At 40.1% G+C, this 18,883-nt stretch overlaps 1 protein-coding gene across 2 annotated transcripts in view; it reads left to right on the top strand.

Moving 5' to 3' along the window:
* psd2 (pleckstrin and Sec7 domain containing 2) overlaps positions 1-8,318 on the top strand; it is a 73,001-nt gene extending 64,683 nt beyond the window's left edge. Inside the window, exons 8-15 of one of the 2 annotated variants that reach the window (XM_038277632.1) lie at positions 2,965-3,055; positions 3,205-3,248; positions 3,370-3,560; positions 3,629-3,699; positions 4,060-4,217; positions 4,468-4,612; positions 6,562-6,705; positions 8,097-8,318. In XM_038277632.1, the coding sequence (XP_038133560.1) occupies positions 2,965-3,055; positions 3,205-3,248; positions 3,370-3,560; positions 3,629-3,699; positions 4,060-4,217; positions 4,468-4,612; positions 6,562-6,705; positions 8,097-8,318 (1,066 nt within the window). The remainder of the gene's footprint in view (positions 1-2,964; positions 3,056-3,204; positions 3,249-3,369; positions 3,561-3,628; positions 3,700-4,059; positions 4,218-4,467; positions 4,613-6,561; positions 6,706-8,096) is intronic. The other variant, XM_038277633.1, reaches the window with a different exon arrangement.
* Positions 8,319-18,883: the final 10,565 nt, after the last annotated feature.

Genomic DNA, 18,883 nt, shown 5'->3' with positions numbered 1-18,883 from the left:
GGTGGTGAGTATACTTACCAACTATCACTCTTCCCACAGACATATCCTCCTTTGATCAGCTAGAAGTGGAGCACAGACCACATTTATTGATGTCCCAGATAAAGATCTCTAAAACACAATGAGATAAACTTCTATTTTATTCCAGTAGCATCATATAAAGATCAAAACTGACCAAAAATGCTAAGCAAATCGTCATTTTTAATCAAACCACTGGTGGCATAGTTAGAAGCAAGCTAAAAAAAATCTACCTGAACCACTTTACTTTTTAAATTGATCAGAGCTGATAGGAACAGCTGATTAGTAATCAGTGTCTTCCTGTTTCTCCTAACTGGAACCTATATTTCCAAAAGTTTCCAGTCTTCCAACCTAATATCTGTAGTCAGGTGTTCCTGTCCCTTAAAATCAAACATCTAGGCATGTAGACGTTCTCCAAACATTTGTGTTCAGTATCAGTGCATAGAGAGCTGCATGGGATGGGTTCCAGTGACCGAGCAGCTGCAACCAAGCCAACATCAGCAAGTATGATGCACAGTGTCTGATTCAGAGGAGTGAATCAAACCGAGCAGTGGAGGCACTTCTCTAGAACCACCAATTCCCCATCTGGCAATCTGATGGGCTAGTCTGGGTTTGGCGGTTGCCAGGAAAACTTCTCTGACTGTATTGTGTCAAGAGGAAAATTCAGTGGAGGGAGGATTGTTTTTTTTTTTTAAAGTTTGGCCTCCTTAGTTACAGTGAAGGAAACCCGCAATGCATCAGCATACCAAGAGATGTTGGATATTTCCTCACTCCCAGCTCTGTAGGAATAGCTTCACTGCAAAAGGTGTCATTTTTTCTTAAAATAAGTGCATTTCTTCTTAAATTGAGGAGATTAAAGAGACATTTTGCCAATGGAATTAGACAATTTAGATTTAAAATAAGAAAACACAATTGCATCTTCTTTTTTCAAGTGCCTTTCATCTAATTATCTTATTTTAAGGGTAAAAATACTCATTCCATTGGCATATTATCAAATTTACCTATTCAAATCAAGGGTAAATACACTTCATTTAAGAAATGTTTACTTATTTCTAGATCATTTTTGCAGTGTTGGAGCCCCTCCCTCTTCCAGCATGACTGTGCATCTGTGCTGAACAGCAAGGACCATAAAAACGATGATTCAGAGCAGAGACTGAGAGCTTTTAGAAGAATTTTCAGAAAGTCAAATAAAGTTGATCCTTATCAATTTGGACGCATAAGGACCGCTTTCTAAGAAGAGTTGAAGTTGTTACAGATACAAAACGTGGACCAGCACTGTATAAAACTGTATGGATTCAAGGCAGGTGAGCAAATACTTTGGGGACTATGGTGTACAATACAGTAGCAGCCATTAAAATTGGCCCTTCTAAGTCAAACGCCAGCCGAATGACAGCCCACTTCCCTGCTACTGCCAGCAGAATCCCCTCCAGCTTCCAGCCAATGGAGTGACGCCCTTTTTCTCCTGCGTGTACCTATTTTTTAATTCTGACTCCACCCTTTCACTTAATTACAGGGTCTGACCAGGAAATTATGCTTCTATTTGGAGAATGTCCACAAATCATGACCGAAAGAATATTTTAAAACAAAGATTGATGTTTAAAAAGGAATTGTAGGCTACTACTGTATATGATATGACTGTGTATGATTGAAGGACCTCAATGTTAGTAAGAAGGAATCAGAGATTCATCAAAAAAGTCTAAGCTCCATAAGGCTGTGAAGCTGTATGAATTAGAGCAGCAGGACTTCAGCTTATTCATAAGTTTATCTACCAATATATTTATCATCTGGAATGAGATACTCTGCTCATCATAAGCTCTGTAAACAAAATTTGGAGCATTTCCTTTCCATTTTGAATGCATTGTGAATGAAAAAGACATAACAAAAATTCAATGCTTAAAAGCACCACTTAAGCTCTGTATAAATGCCACTTTAAGATGATGATTTTCTTTTTCCATCTTAAACGTAAATTGAAATCTTGTGCAGTTTTCATAAATACTGCTGTGGACGTGCCTTTCTTTCAGCAGATAACCTGGAGTCATTAACTGGAGTTAACCGCCCACTCCAGTTAATGATTATTAAATCAATAGCACGATTACTTCAGTAATCGATTGATCAGGATTAATCTGATTTCTTGTTTCAGTCCTTCGGGGCAGAAATGAGCAGCTGAACTAGCAGTGACTGAAGAGCCAACTGCAAAAATATACCGAGAAGAAATGATGGGTGGAACAAGAAACAGATGAGACTCATCAGAGAGGCAGCAGCGTAGGGAATAAGGGAACATGACATCCATCCATCCAGCGTCGCTTCCTACCCGTCCTTGTGAGGCTCTGGCCGTGTGAGTGGGGGGGTTATTTGTTATTTGGCCAGAGGCAGGAAACTCCCTGGAGAGGGAATGAAACGGATCGAATGGCAGAACAGTGACCGAACACAGAAACTAGTTAACCGCTGACAAACCGAACACAATCAGCTATGAGAATGACTCAAACCCAGCATCAGCAGGGCGCCTCAGAATAAAGGTAAGGAGGATGGGAAAAGAGAACAGACCAGATAAGGTTAGACGGGTTGAGCAAAATAAAATGGAAAACTACCATTAAGAAACCAGAAAACCTGTTGGAATAAACAGGTGTGTTTAGCTGGAGAGAAGATATAAACACATCTCTCTCTTCTCCAATAATGATGAACCAGATTTCCTCTCAGGTGGATAAAGTCTTGAGATGGCCTGAACTATAGCATAGCAACACTGCCACCCAGTGGAAAGGTTCAAAACTGCAGTCATGTTAGAACAGTATACCCCCCTGCACGCACATTCTCTCTGGATTGTTTTTGAATATTTTCTGTCAAGCTGGATCCCATTAAGGCTGAATTAGATCTCTAAAAAAGTAATTAAAAAAATAACAAATTGATTCAAATGATTTGTTGTTTATTTGTTTGTTTTTCCTTTTCGCTTCAGAACATCGGTAAGAAGATGTCTTGCCAGCAGTTTATAAGTAATCTAGATGGTCTCAACAATGGGAAAGATTTCCCTAAAGATTTATTAAAGGTACCAACATTTGGTTTTCTTTGATTATTTTGTAATATCTCCTCCCTCAGATTTTTTTTGTTTACTCTTTATTCTTATAAATCTAAGTAAACAAACTGTATGAAAACAGTTTATTGATTTCTTCTTTTTTATATATATTTTTATCACAGGTCTTGTATAACTCAATCAAGAATGAGAAGCTTGAGTGGGCAGTGTGAGTACACCTTTAATGCTTGTGAGAAAGTAAAGTATGTGGGTTATGCTGGTGTGAAAGAAGCGAGTACCCTTGAATGCATGCCGCCTGGGTTTATCTCAATGGGTGTCTGTGTGCACAGCGAGGAGGAGGAGCTCAGGAAGAGCCTGTCGGAGTTGGTAGAGGAGCTATGTGAAGGCGGGAGTAAGCGGGTTGCCAGGGTAACGGACGGAAGTAACCCTTTCATCGCCATTCCCATCCTGCTAAACGCGGTCACCTACAAACACGGGGTGCTGACCCGCAAGAGTCATGCCGACATGGATGGCAAGAAAAGTGAGTCAAACGACATTTATCAATTCTTGATTACATCGATTTCCATTCAACGTTTGTTTCTCTTTAAGCTCCAAGGGGTCGCAGAGGCTGGAAAAAGTTCTACGCCGTCCTAAAGGGAATGATCCTCTATCTCCAGAAGGTACTAGATCTCATCCTCTGCTCCGTTGCCATAGAAACAAATCCACCACCGCAGTGACAGCCAGCTGAGCTGGATGTTGCGAGAGCCGCTGTGGCTCGTGTGTATGTGTGTGTGTTTGAGGAAGAGCTGGAGATAAACTGTGAGAAAATAGAATGAGGCGCTGTGTATTTGTCTCCCTCTGCTGGCCGGAAGGCTGCACTGCCCACATGAGTGACCATCTGTGGTAGATTTTATACTTAATGACTGTAATCAGAGGAATACTTTTACCTACACTTAGCTGTAAAAATGAAAGTAAATTATTTAACAGTGTTGTCTTTATTTCTATTTTCTCTTACTGTAATTTCCATCATGTTTACACAGGATGAGTACAAACCTGACAGTGACATCTCTGAGGTGGACCTGAAGAACGCGGTCCGGATCCATCACGCTTTAGCCACTCATGCCACTGACTACAGCAAAAAACCCAACGTCCTGAAACTGAAAACCTCAGACTGGAGAGTCTTTCTGCTGCAGGCCCCGTACGTCTTCATGAAAAAGCATGCGTGAACTTTAAAACAGTCCACCCAAGCTGTGTCGATTTTATTTCCATGTTTTATGCACACTGTTATACAAAAAGCCCTTTATTATCTAATGATCTATATTTAACTGCTGAATTTAAAGGCAATGAAACTTATTTTACAAGATTTTTAATTATCTTCAGATCAGCTTTTGCAGTGTGGTAATAATAAACTTTTTTTTTCTCTGTGCTCTCTACTCTATTCGCTGCAGGAGTGAGGAGGAGATGATGTCCTGGATCTTCCGGATAAACCTGGTGGCAGCCCTCTTCTCCGCTCCTGCTTTTCCCGCCGCAATCGGCTCCATGAAGAAGTTCTCCCGCCCCATCCTGCCGTCCTCATCCACCCGACTCAACCAGGTCTGCATGTCCAGAAGTGTAGATACCAGACTGTGGCTATACAGTATACTGGAACAAACTCACAAGCATGATGCCAAACTACAGTGGCAACTTCCTGACTTTGAGGCATCTTTCTGACTTTAGGGCAAACAGAGGGAAAGAATTATGGAATCACCCTGCAAACTTTAATTTCACAAAACTAACACCTGTATCAGATTATATCTTCTCATAACTCTGCTGTTAAAAAAGGAATCATCACACCTTAGACTGACAATGAAACAGTTGAAACAAGGGAGAGGATTATCACCTAAAGGGGCAAAATATGTTCACAGGCAGCCCGATCAAAAACCTCAGCTAAGTACAAAACAACTTGGAAAGGTTTATAATGAGAAGGAAGAAAGATGGAAAACTTAAAACAATATATCTCAAAAGATGGAAATGCACAACAAAACAGGGAAGAAACTGGGAAAGTCTGAACTGTAAAAAATGGCTGAAATAAATCAGATCTAAGCAAGAAAACCAAAATGGAAAACCAAAACAATTATCAAAACTTGGCTTACTTAGGTTCATATTTTCAAGTATACAGAAGTGTATATATTTCAAGTTTACCAGGTTCATAGATGCAAATATACTAGAAGTTTACCTAAAATATACTTCCTGGCATAAACTGGCCCACTAAGTTTAATATGTAGTGCATTTATAGTCTTCCAGGGATACATTTAGTTTACTTGCAATAACCGTAAAAGTCTACTTGTACTTCATAGACCTAAACCAACATGAACCTTTTCGTTTACTGATTGACATTGCTATGATAATATAATCTTGTTCTGTTGAATATAAAACATTTGCTTGGTTAATATACAGCTATAATCACTCAGAGGATTCTGGGATTTCAGATCTGGGTGGAACATTGATTTCCAGCTCCTCAAGCAACCAGCTGGTTATAATATTTAGAGTCCTAAATGCAGCAACATTGAAAATAACTGGTTAATTTTTTTTTTTTTCAATATCGATATTCAAGGTGTATTTATTCAAATTTCCAGTTGTCTTCTTTGCTTGTAGCAATAATGGGACCAAATTCCCTCCATAAAGAGAAGGATACACAGGGCTAAGGAGAAGCAGTCATAGATTACTGGATGAATTCATATTCAGTAATTAATTGTAAATCATCATCTGGTAAGGTGATGCTGCGGTGCTATATAAGTGAGATTTATAAAGATGACTTCCTGAACATAACGCATAAATTTCCACAGTCTTTGGTGATATGAGGCTGCATGTGAGGTAGGTCTGCTGGGGAGATGGCTGTCATCACATTTTCAATAAATGCTCAAGTCTACATTAATATTTTGGACATTCTTTTGTGTCCCATCAGTTTAAACTCTTTTTTTAATGGTATATAACATATCCTGCTATACAGCAAAACACTAAACCATCCTTGAAGAAAGACTCATAAAGTAAATGTTTTGGCCTGCAAATAGTCTGAATCTTGAAGAATGTGGTCCATAACGACTACCGTTGGTCTCTCATGGAGTCTCTGCTTCAGAGGTTACAAGGTGATAAAAGCCACATGTGGTGCAGAAAACTGCTGCTAGTGTGTTGAAAAATTATTTTGCATTTTTTTTTTTTCTTTACATTTGAGCTAAAAAAAAGTGACAGTTTTTCCTTCATTTTCCTTTTAGTGTTTCTTAAACCTAAAACTTTGACACTTTTTTAGGTGGAACCAAGTATATTTTTGTGTTTTGTATTTTTCTCACCTAATTTAACAACTGAAAGGACTTTCCCCTGAACTGGTGCTTGCATCATTTTTGTCAGGGTTTGCATGAAGTTGCTGCTGTCGGTCTCACTGTTAGTATTTAGTGAAGATTGCATGCATCGTTTCATAGAAGCCAATTCTACTAAAACATGTTTTTGCGTCTCCTTGCATCTGATTGGCTGCTTTTCTGAGATTCCTCTGACTTTTGTTGCTGCAGGAGGAGCAGCTGCTGAGTCACGAGAGCAAGCTGAAGCAGACCAGTTTGGAGCTGGAGGAGCACAGAAAAAACCAGCCCTCGGCCGACCCAAAGAGCCGTGACTGGGAGGAGTACCGGCTCAAAGAGCACTACCTCGCCTACGAGGTACAGACTCTCCTCAGCGATCCTTCATATGTTTGATTAACCTCTTAAAGCAAATCCGAGGGGTCAATATTCCTGTCATCTGACGAGCGCTGCCAATCACTTAGTTCCTGATTTATCTACAGCTTCTTTAAAAAGTGTTTAGGTTTTTGTTCATGTCGCCACTGCAAAGCATTAGTGTATTCTACATCAACACAAAGTAGAAAATAAGAGATGATAGGGTTGGGCCTGTTTTGTAGTGTTTTGTCCTGTTTCTCTCATAGACATAGCTATGTGCTCCGCTTCTACTGTGACTGTTTGGATGTGCTCTGTTTCATCCTTTGACATAAAAATTCACTCAGAGCTCGTCTGTTTAACTTTTTCTTTCCTGGACAGAGCCACCTGTGAAGCTTGTTAGCTTTTCTAACGTAGAATATTCCTTCCAAGCATTTTTTAACTTTCTGTTAAAGGGGAGTTTTAATTGTCACTGTATACATGCTCAGCACCTGGGATTAGTATTCTGGCTCGGTCGTCTATTTTAATAAATTGAACTGAATAGTTTTGTGGAAGGAAAGAGAGAGTCCTCCTTAGTTCTGTACTGCATTAAATCTCATTTTGATTTTGAAATCTTTGCATGATAACTTTGGTTCTAAAGCTTTCCATCCGTTGTCCTGCTGGGAGGCCAAACTCCAGCCTCAACTCTTTTACACAGAACACGATTTCTTTCACAGCTTTAACTTCATACATCTTCCCTAAAACTCTGACTGCCTCGCCTTCTCCCTGCCACATTATGGACTCAACAGAAAGCAGAGCATCCTATTTGATTATAAAGTGAAGTCAGCTTTGAATGGCAAGCCTGCTTACAACATAATTGCTTGACTGAATATTCATATTAGCTAAATCATTCTTTCATAGGTAAAACTTTTCATTTAGATCATCGGTAATTGGATTTCGCTCAGTCAAAGCTGAATCACACCTGTTACTACAGTTCAGACTGATCATATTGACCAGATAGATATCTTTGGGGGTTATTTTGTTTAAATGAATGTTTTGACGGCTTGCCATACTTGTTTGGTGTGAACGTTCCTTAAGGCCTATAGATCAGGACAGAGACATTCAGTTTACTGATCATTCCTTTAGAATATTTTTAGGGTTATTAGAGTAAAGGGGCTGAATATTAATCCATAGCTTTGAAGATTTGTGTATGTAAAACAATAGAAAAAAACACTTATTTTCCATCCACTTATCAATCAACAATGACTTTTGTAAAGTGCTGAAATGTGAAATGTGATTTTATTACCATTTACAGCCTTTAAAGGTATGCTTTGAGCATTTGCATGATGTGCACATCAGAGTTAACATAGACACATTTTACAGTCTCTGACCTCCCTCTGCTTTTTGATGTCTTTGAGCAGAAGACTCGATATGAGACCTACATCAGCCTCCTGCAGGCTAAGATCCGCACCGAGACGGACGACCTGGAGAAGATCGAGGCCAGCGTGATCGGCGGCCTGATCTTGGATGGCAGCTTGGCAGGTCGAGAGTGCCACATTAGAAAAACCCAATCCTCCCCGTCCATCAGCCAATCCCAGAACGGGAGGAGCGCCGGATGCACCGTCCCGGGACAGAGGACCTGAGAAACAGTGAAGACTTTGACTCCGCAGAACCCAGAATACTTAGTAATTAGTATGTTCTGTAAACTGTCACTCCCCAGCTGTTTAAAACCTGATGAGCATCCTGTCCTTGAGCAATAGCTGAAAAAAGCTGCTGAACCTCTGTTCTCTCAGCCTCTTATTGCACATTTGGAACATGTGATCACTGTTCAAAGCGACACCATCAGTATTATTTTACCGCAGTCGCCTAGAAGCACCGTCAGCTTGGAGAAAACGTTCTACGTCGTTTTAAATGGTTGGATGACGGCTGAGAAGGAGAAATCAATCAGCAGACATGGCACCACTGTAGCATCGGCCTGTTTGAACTCATGCTAACACAGCCAGGCACTGACGGGCATGTGTAGTGACCCGACCTACAGGATGGGTAGGTTGTTGAGTGTGAAGAGAAGGATAAAGTCCCTGTTTATGATATTTATTTATTTATTTAACACAGGCTTGTATTCATCCCAGGTAAAGGTAAACATGATGCTTTGTTGTCCTTTTGTTTTACCCCCAGAGTTGTTCTTTGGAGGCTGTAAAATGGATCAAACTGTTAAAGCGAGCTGCTCCACAGAGGAGCTGTAGGTTTAGTGCCTTATTAGAGGGCACCTTGGCTCAGAGAGATCAAACGTCTGCTCAGACTGCCCCAAAATACCAACATGTGTTTATCTATTTCTGTTTTCAGGAGTTAAGAGGATTTAAAGAGGTGATGATTTGAAAGAAATCATATCCAGAACCAACAGAGCAGTTTCTGTTACATTTTGTCACATTTCAAACATCAGGGAATTTTATCAGGATTGTATTTGATAAAGCATCAGAGTTGTGAGTCGTTCCAGAGTAAAAGGTAAAGAGGAGGCTTGACACCTGCTTTTCCTCATTGCTAAATCCAATGAAACATGTTGAAGTTTCTTGCTGTGACGTGGTAAAATGTGCCTGGTGGGATTTCTCTAAAGATCCGCCTTAAGTAGGATAGGATGGTGAGGGATGCTGGTTACGCCGGCCACACTTTGAGCATGTGTTCCAGTTGGATCCCGAAGCTGAAAGAATCAAAAAATAGCAGGGTTTTTGTTGCATGACAAGCTGATTGAGTGAGTTTGGCCTTCTGCTGGCACAATCAGGCCTGGATCTCTCCGAAGGCTCTCTAGCACAAAGGCAGCCTTTATCTTTGTGACTAAACATGCACTATCCAACCCTTACGGTATCTGACCCCACTAAGCTCTGATTTATATGTCCCATGGACCTCTTGTAACAATTCTCTGGTGTGTTATCTTATCCAGCTTTGTTCGAAGCTGGTGTCTTTTTTCTTGCACCCTTCCTGCTCAATCAAAGCGATTTTTTTTTTTTTTTAGGGAAAAAAAAGTTGTCTGATTGTTAAGCGGAGCAGCAGGACTGCTCCTGCTCTGTTTAAGTCAATAAGCCTGTCGGTATGCAGGAATGGAGGAGGAGACGGCAGCAGAGTAGCCTTTAAAGCACTCGTCCTCTTGGTGTGAAGCAGAAGAGACTTGTTTTTGCAGGAAAAGGGTCTGGTTTAGTTTTCATTAGCCTGCTGCTCAAGAACACGCCAAACACACATTCAGCTGATGGGTTCTTTCCACAAAAAAAGAGGGGAAAAACAACCTAATAGGGCAGAGTTTCCTGTAAGGAGAACATGTGCAAGGTGAAGGGGAACATTTAGTAAAAATCAAATAAACATGTTTGTTTTTTTCATGTATCTGTTTATGACACAACTGTAGACCTGTAACTTCAGTGTCCGCTCACTCAGCCCTGGATGCGGCTCAGTTCACGTTACCAGAGCTGATCTGGAAGCTCTGGAGGGACGAACTCACAATGACTGCTGGGGGTCTGGGATCCTTTTTAAGGTCTTGGCTGGAAACCTGGAGTCGCAGCTGGAATCCTGGAAGCTGATTCCCAATCGGACAGGAATCCTTAAGAAGAGCCCGTTTCTGAGGAGGACCTACCAGCTGTATGGTCAGGATGAACAGCCGCTTCCTGCTAGTGTTAATTATCGATTCCCCATGTTCTAGGGTAGGCCTGTGTTGTAAAATAGTTGTGAAAAAAATGTGTTTGTGTTTTTGTTGTTTTATTTAAAGAGAAAAAGACGACTTTGGCACTTTGATGTCAGCACTCGACCTGTCTTTTTGTTTTGTTTGTATATTTGAACTTTTTGACAGAATGCGCATACTATGTAAAGGACATATTTACTGAATATTTAGTCTGTGCTTCATAAAGTAAGCTTTTATACAGTTGACTGGTTGGAATTTATTTAAAAATTGCTTATTTAAAGCGGTGGTTGATATTTAAGACGATGGTTATGGTCTGAAACTTCATTGTAGAGAGACTGAAAGAGATGAACCATGAAGGTGCGTTCAGACCAAACACGGTGTCCGCAGCGAGGTCAGTGGGTTGATATAGTTTTGACTCAATTTGGAGCTTAATGTGGAAATGGTTCACCTTTGGATCACCTACTGTAAGAAAAGATCTTTAATATATTTGAAACAACAGAAACACGTATGATCTTTATTTAATCTATTATTTTTATTTTTACTTTTGACCATTTTAACTACAGAAACCTGCACTAATGAAGCACTAACCGTTAAGTCTACTTGCTGAGTTTTTTTCCCGTGGGTCGGGTGTCGGCTTCATGCAGCTGAAGCTATTTGTCTGTGGTGTAAACACTGGTGAACTCTGTGCTTGTCTGAATGCACCTTGAGACAGATGGATACAATAATTTGAATCATGCAAAAGAAAATACAGAATGAAAAGATGGTGAGACCTTCAGTTAACGTTTTCCTGTTATTTTACCTTTAAAAAATGTTATTTTATTATTTAAAGCTACTTTTTGCATTGCTATTTAGTGGTAAATTATAACTTTATATGAAATCTATTCTTTCCAGAAAAAAAAAAAGCTTTTAAACAAATATGACTTTCTGATCGCAACTTTTAAGTCTATTCATTTGCATTTTTCATGATCCTTTATATTTAAACTAAATTCACAAACTGAAATTGGACTCTTTGTATGAAACTCAATTGTGGAAAATACAAAATATATCCACAGACACAACCATTTGCAAGCTCACGTCCACAGTCCAATCTCAAATGTACCTACTGGTGGAGCCAGGCAGCCTGGGCCATGAGTAACGATGGAGGCAGAACCACCTAATATAACCCCTCAGCTGTCAATTCCGCTGAGACTGGCCAATGGGAACACAGGCCCGCCAATGACACATTTTTCACATCGAGAGAAAAACAATCCTGAATCAAAAGCAAAGAAGAAAAACTCTTGAGAGAAATCTGTTTAAGAGAAAATGTTTTCTACAGAAGACGATTAGGGCCACTGAAAAACAAAGGTTTTTTCTATTTCCATTTAATATGGGAAAAAAGTCAGAATTTTGACTTTAATCTCAGAATTCTGACAGCTAACAAACATGTTAGCATCAAGCTGTAGCCATGTTTGTTTTAGAGACTAAACCAGCTCTCTTGTTTTAATCATCTTCTGCTCTTCCATTAATGAAATAGCATCACCAGGGACCCCTCAGACACATAGAAAGTCACCTCATTCCGCCATTTTCTACCAATGTGTTACTGGCCCCCAAACAACTCTCATCTTTATCAGGAAAGCTGAGTGCTCACACATCTCTTCCTTCATTTTGCAGAATTCTGAGATTAAAGTCAGAATTCTGATTTCAATCTCAGAATTCTGCGATTGAAATCAATCGCAGAACACCCCCCCCCCCCCCCCCCCCCCCCAATACTGGCCCCCCAAATATGGCTTTCACTGTAGAAGGTGTTGTTCGTTGGAGGGCGGACAGGCAGACTATGGTGGTCCTGAGGAGAAGCTGAGCAGACTGTCACAATGTTCCTGAAGTGAACGGCATTCAGATAAGGAGATCTGTCTCCTTTACTCAGCATGACAAGATAGAGTCCCTTCCAAGACTAGAAGGGCTTGGATTATCCAGTGGATCAGTTGATATCCTGCTGGAGACTCAAAAGACAAACTTGGTTTGCACTTGAGAGCTCAGATGAAACAAGAGGGGCTAGAGTACCCAATACTGGCAAACAATCTGGCGAGGAAGTGAAGACAGTCTGCTGCTTAAATACTCCTCAGGAAGTGATGACCCAATAGGCTGCAGGTGTGAGAGGTAGAGAAGAACACAAAAGCCCTCCAGACCAGCAGAGAACAATGGCACCATCTGGTGGATGCATGGAAGAACTGAAAGAGAACAAAAAACAACCCCCACAAACTAGAACCCTAAAAATGTTAAACTGAAATAAAATTTAAAAATCTTTTTTTTTTTTTTCCAGTGGCCCTAATTCTCTTCTGTAGTTTTCACTCTGATTCCAAAGAATATTTGAGAGTAAAAATATACTTTTGACAAAAATCATTTTCCTAATGTCAGTTTATATTTATTTATTCTATGACTTTGTCTCAAAATGTTTCCTTCATAAGTTACGTATGCGTAACTTATGCTTAACTTATCTCCAATGTATATCAACATATTTGATGTGTTCCAGACGACCGCTAAACGTGTTTCTAAATTACAGCTACTGTATTATAGCGTATTGGCAGCATTTTGGTATAAATGGGGTTCACAGGGGGAAACCATCAGTTTCTTCTCCAGACTGCATCCCTATTATAAGGTGAGCAAGAAGGTGAGTGTGAGGAATCCTCCCTGTGTTCACACCCGCAGCCACACCCAACAAACTTAGCAGAAATGACGCTGAAAGAGCCCAACAGATTTTACTTTCACAAGTGGAGCAGTACTGCTATCGCCATAGTGTTCCGCTTGTTTCATGCATATAAATTGCTTTATTATAATTCATGCAGTCATGTATTACAGATTATATGGACACTGCAATGTAAGTAGAACAGGAAAGAAAAAACAGAAAAAAAGGAGAAAAGATGAAGAAAGGGGAGATAAAAGGGAGATAATGATAAAACATCTTCATTCTGCTTCATCACCTGTAAAGAGATGTAAAAAGAACGACACAAACAACGGATATAGTATAAGAGATACAATAAAGTAACACCTTGATACTATCGAAGTATACAGGTGCTGGTCATAAAATTAGAATATCATGAAAAAGTAGATTGATTTCAGTAATTCCATTTAAAAAGTGAAACTTGTATATTATATTCATACATTACATACAAACTCATATATTTCAGATGTTTATTTTGTTTAATTTTGATGATTACAAATGACAACAAATGAAAATCTCAAATTCATCATATCAGAAAATTAGAATATTGTGAAAAGGTTCAAAATTGATGGCCCCTGGTGCCACACTCTAATCAGCTAATTAACTGAAACCACCTGCAAAAGCCTTTAAATGGTCTTTCAGTCTAGTTCTATAGGCTACACAATCATGGGGAAGACTGCTGACTTGACAGTTGTCCAAAAGACGACCATCGACACCTTGCACAAGGAGGGCAAGACACAAAAGGTCATCGCTAAAGAGGCTGGCTGTTCACAGAGCTCAGTGTCCAAGCACATTAATAGAGAGGCGAAGGGAAGGAAAAGATGTGGTCGAAAAAAGTGTACAAGCAAGAGAGATAACCGCACCCTGGAGAGGATTGTGAAACAAAACCCATTCAAAAATGTGGGGGAGATTCACAAAGAGTGGACTGCAGCTGGAGTGAGTGCTTCAAGAACCACCACACACAGACGTATGAAAGACATGGGTTTCTGCTGTCGCATTCCTTGTGTCAAGCCACTCTTGAACCACAGACAGCGTCAGAAGCGTCTTGCCTGGGCTAAAAAGAAACAGGACTGGACTGCTGGTGAGTGGTCCAAAGTCATGTTCTCTGATGAAAGTAAATTTTGCATTTCCTTTGGAAATCAAGGTCCCAGAGTCTGGAGGAAAAGAAGAGAGGCACTTCATCCACGTTGCTTGAAGTCCAGTGTAAAGTTTCCACAGTCAGTGATGGTTTGGGGTGCCATGTCATCTGCTGGTGTTGGTCCATTGTGTTTTCTGAGGTCCAGGGTCAACGCAGCCACATACCAGGAAGTTTTAGAGCACTTCATGCTTCCTGCAGCTGACCAACTTTTTGGAGATGCAGATTTCATTTTCCAACAGGACTTGGCACCTGCACACTGTGCCAAAGCTACCAGTACCTGGTTGAAGGACCATGGTATCCCTGTTCTTAATTGGCCAGCAAACTCTCCTGACCTTAACCCCATAGAAAATCTATGGGGTATTGTGAAGAAGAAGATGCAATACACCAGACCCAACAATTCAGAAGAGCTAAAAGCCACTATTAGAGCAACCTGGGCTATCATAACACCTGAGCAGTGCCACAGACTGATCGACTCCATGCCACGCCGCATTGCTGCAGTAATACAGGCCAAAGGAGGCCCAACTAAATACTGAGTGCTGTACATGCTCATACTTTTCATGTTCATACTTTTCAGTTGGCCAACATTTCTATAAATCCTTTGTTTTTATTGGTCTTCAGTAATATTCTAATTTTCTGATATGATGAATTTGAGATTTTCATTTGTTGTCATTTGTAATCATCAAAATTAAACAAAATAAACATCTGAAATATATGAGTTTGTATGTAATGTATGAATATAATATACAAGTTTCACTTTTTAAATGGAATTACTGAAATCAATCTACTTTTTCATGATATTCTAATTTTATGACCAGCACCTGTAAGTAGTACTATTTAATCTGACATGTATACTGTGGTAGCTGAGGATAAGATTATGGGCTTTCTGTATAGTAGTGACTCTCTAAGTACCTGGAACCAAGCACCTGTAGTTGTTTGTGGGAGTGCACTTGTGCATGTAAAGTTTATCCAAAGGAAAAATGCTCAATAGTGGTTGTGAAGAGCTGAAGAGGCGCCCTACCAGAGCACCAAGGCAAGCGCCAGGGGACCCAAAGCCCCAGACGTCCAAAGGGACCCCAAGAGCAAATGCGCCCAGGAGGAGCCAACCCAGGAAATCCGCCCCCCCGACCAAGGGAGGAGGCGAGACGGCCTTGACGAAATCCCCCAGCAACTGCAATACCGAAGCCCCCAGGAGCCGCGGGGACGAGTCCGCGGGCTCCGTCAGGAGCCAGCCACCCCGAAGTGGACCCGGCTATGGGCCCCAGGAATTCAAGGCCCCATGGGAGCCCCGCCTCCCGACGGGAGCCCCGTGAAGCAGCTGCCAGGAATAAGCCAGTACCCGCCCGGGCATCCACCCCCAAACCCCCCCAGATAACTCACAGGGCCACTTCCTCAGCCCTCAGTACCCTAGTCACCCCTCCCTCCACCCCTTTTTGGGGAGAGCAGAAACGTCAGCCTTGGCAGGCCCCGCCAAGACCACGGACCAGGTGGCCCTACATAGATGGCGGTTGTGAAAATGTATAAAATGCAATAGTAAGATATGGATGAGAGGAACGTGATGGGGAGTTCCAAAGTGGCCAGCAAGGAGTCCAGATCTTAATCCCATTTCTCCATTCTCTGTGAAGGAATATGGGTAAAAACAAGCCTCAAATATAATAGAGCTGATGCTTTTTGCAAACATTTTTCAACTTAACTTGTTCCAAAACATACAAACTTTATGAACAGGTCTTCATAAAAGGAGAAGGGAGAAGCATTTACATAAATCCATTCATCCATTTTCCTTCACGCTTATCCCAAGCAGGGTGGGGGGGGGGGGTTGGATCAGTGCCTATTCCCAACTATCTATAGGTGAGAGGTGGGTACACCCTGGACAGGTCGCCAGTCCATCACAGGACAACACAGGACAAACAACCACTCACACACCCAAGAATAATTGAGAGAATACAATTAACCTAACAGTCATGTTTTTGGACTGTGGGAGGAAGCCAGAGTACCCGGAGAGAACCCCCGCATGCTCAGGGAGAACATGCAAACTCCATGCAGGAAGACCCCAGGCCGGGAATCAAACCCAGAACCTTCTTGCTGCAGGGCAGCAGTATTACCCGACACTGAGCAGCCCACATTTACTCACTGAAAAAATTATCCAAGGATGGCAACAAATACCCAACAATATCAAAGCTGTGCATCTGAAATATTAATGATTAATCATGATCAGTCAACGTTTTTTCTAATAATAGAATTTCTACAAAGTAAGCAATTTACTAACAGATGCAGTAGAGTGATAGAAAATCAATGATCCCTATTTGCACGCTGCTTTGCCTGTCACTTAATTATTAATCAAAATGAGTGTGATCAAAATAACAGCAGAGTGGAGTTCATGCAGGGAAACCCTTCAACCTGTCTGCTAAAGGTGTCTCTTATTGGACAGCAAATGGAAATACTATTTATAGGGAATTCCTTTCTTGAGATCTGAGTTGTTCCAGATATTGCTCACAGAACTTTGATTAAAACATCAAGAGAGGTGGTGCAACATGAAATGAGACAAATAAAAATGAACCTGTTTTTTCCCCACCTGGAAAAGTTTTTTACTGAACCATCAACTGAATTTAGGCCACAATGTGTTGTGGTCCCTTAGGATTCACAGTCGAGAAATGTTTCTCATGTAAGGTATACCTTTAAGTCTTTTTTTCTTGAAAAAAGTGTATTTTCCTTTAAGAATTTTAGTAAGACACATTACCGAGGGAATAAGATTATTTACTTTTAAAATAAGAAACAAAAACTAATCTCATTTCAAGGGCATAATATCTAATCTTATATTAAGGGCAAAGATATTGCTTCAAATCATGGGCGTAGGTTTGCATAGGGACCATAGGGACATGTCCCTACCGAAATTTTGAACCGACCTAATTGTCCCTACCAATAATTGGATGTGAGAAACATGTTTATAATTTACAGCAGTAGTTGTTGCAGCAGAGGCTTCTTTTCCTCTCGCAGCTCCTCTGCCTGGTCTCTCCTGTCCCTTTCATGTAGCAGTGCATGGAACTGTGCAGCGCTGTTTAACTCCACTCTCATTGGTTGTTCTGCCTTAAGTTCCGCCTTCTCTTTCTCTGATTGGCTGTTTTCTAGTCCGCGTGTGCTTGGAGCACAACATTGAAAATGTATTCACACTAGAATGCAGCGGTTACTACAATTAATATTAGGCTACAAAACTAGTCCCAATAAAAAAATGAATATCATGTACACTAAAAAACAAAAACCTTTTTTTTTCTTTTATAAAACGAAATATTTTGAGTCAGCCAGGAGTTCTGAAGACTGCTGGAAAAATGGGCAAATAAAGGCTGTAAGCCATCAACATTTCTGATTCCTAGCCACAGCCAACTAAAAAAGAAAATGTGAGGGTTTCCTTTTTACCGATATTTAGTTGATATTACTGTTTTCATTTTTTGTTTTTATTTTTTACAATTTTGATATAATAACTGATCTAAGTGGGCTGCTCTGTGGGGAAAGGCACATTTTACCTTTATATTACTGTATGTTTTAAAGTCTCTATACTCCAGTTAATGATGAATCACTTACTAAATTAGTTGACGATTATTGAAATAATCAATTAATATGATAAATTTTTTCAGCCCGAGATGAAATACATGAAATTGGCTACACAGAGTAACTACAGCCCAGATGTTCAACTTTTATAGTGAAGTTAATATTTTAATGAATGTATTATTTTTGCTTGATACAGAGAGAGAATAGTAGGTACAAATATTAGAGTGGGGTTTAACTCTGCACAATTCCATATCTTCAAAAGAAAATACTGTATTTACCTTCTCTCTTAGTCGTTCAAATGAAACCGTTTTCAAAGTGGAAAACAGTCCGAATTCCACATTCATCAGAGCCGGTGATACTCCAAACATTGATAAACAGCATCTAATGAGTGTAGAGCTTATAACATTTTTATTAATGGAGAAAAATGTTGATTTTCTCTTTTAACAATGAATTTCTCTTATCAGTACGGATGCTCACATCGAGCATAAAAAAGGGCGTGCATATTGCAGAGCACCAATGACACCAGACCAATAGTGTCCCTACCAAAGTTCAAATCAAACCTACGCCCTTGCTTCAAATGATAGTTTGTCTTGTTTACCTGCTCAAATTGAGGGCAGATACAATTATTGTAATAAATGTTTTACTTATTATTAGATCAATTTTTACACTGAATACTTTAGAATCCTTGCACTGGAAAAACAATACAGAAATAAGTGAAAATTTCTTAAATCAAAAATGAAATGTATTTACCTTTAATTTAAGTAGGTAATGGAGATTATTTGCCAATGGAATTAGTATTTTTACTCCTAAAATAAGATAATTAGATAATATGCACTTAAAATAAGATAATGCAGTTGTGTTTTCTTATTTTAAGTATAAATTGTTGTGTTCCATTGGCAAAATGTCTCTTTTACCTCCTCAATCCAAGAACAAGTGCACTTATTTTAAGAAAAAATGACTTATCTAGATTTTGATTTTTTCTAATGTGAAGAAGCTGCTAGCAGTAAACAAACTGTACGATGGTTCCAAAGCAGCAGGATTAATCCCCAATCTCTGGATCATAATCAGATGACTCCTGGGGTGACATCCGCCATGTTGTTTCCGAAGAGAACCAAGATAAGCAGAGGAGCTGGGGAAAGAAGTGGTAATACTGGAATGTCTAAAAGTTGGT

Source organism: Cyprinodon tularosa, unplaced genomic scaffold, assembly GCF_016077235.1.
Source record: "Cyprinodon tularosa strain WSP-4 unplaced genomic scaffold, ASM1607723v1 ctg133, whole genome shotgun sequence".
NCBI classification, from domain to species: domain Eukaryota; kingdom Metazoa; phylum Chordata; class Actinopteri; order Cyprinodontiformes; family Cyprinodontidae; genus Cyprinodon; species Cyprinodon tularosa.
The sequence above is the reverse complement of the archived record's forward strand: the minus strand, read 5'-3'. Positions and strand labels throughout refer to the sequence as shown.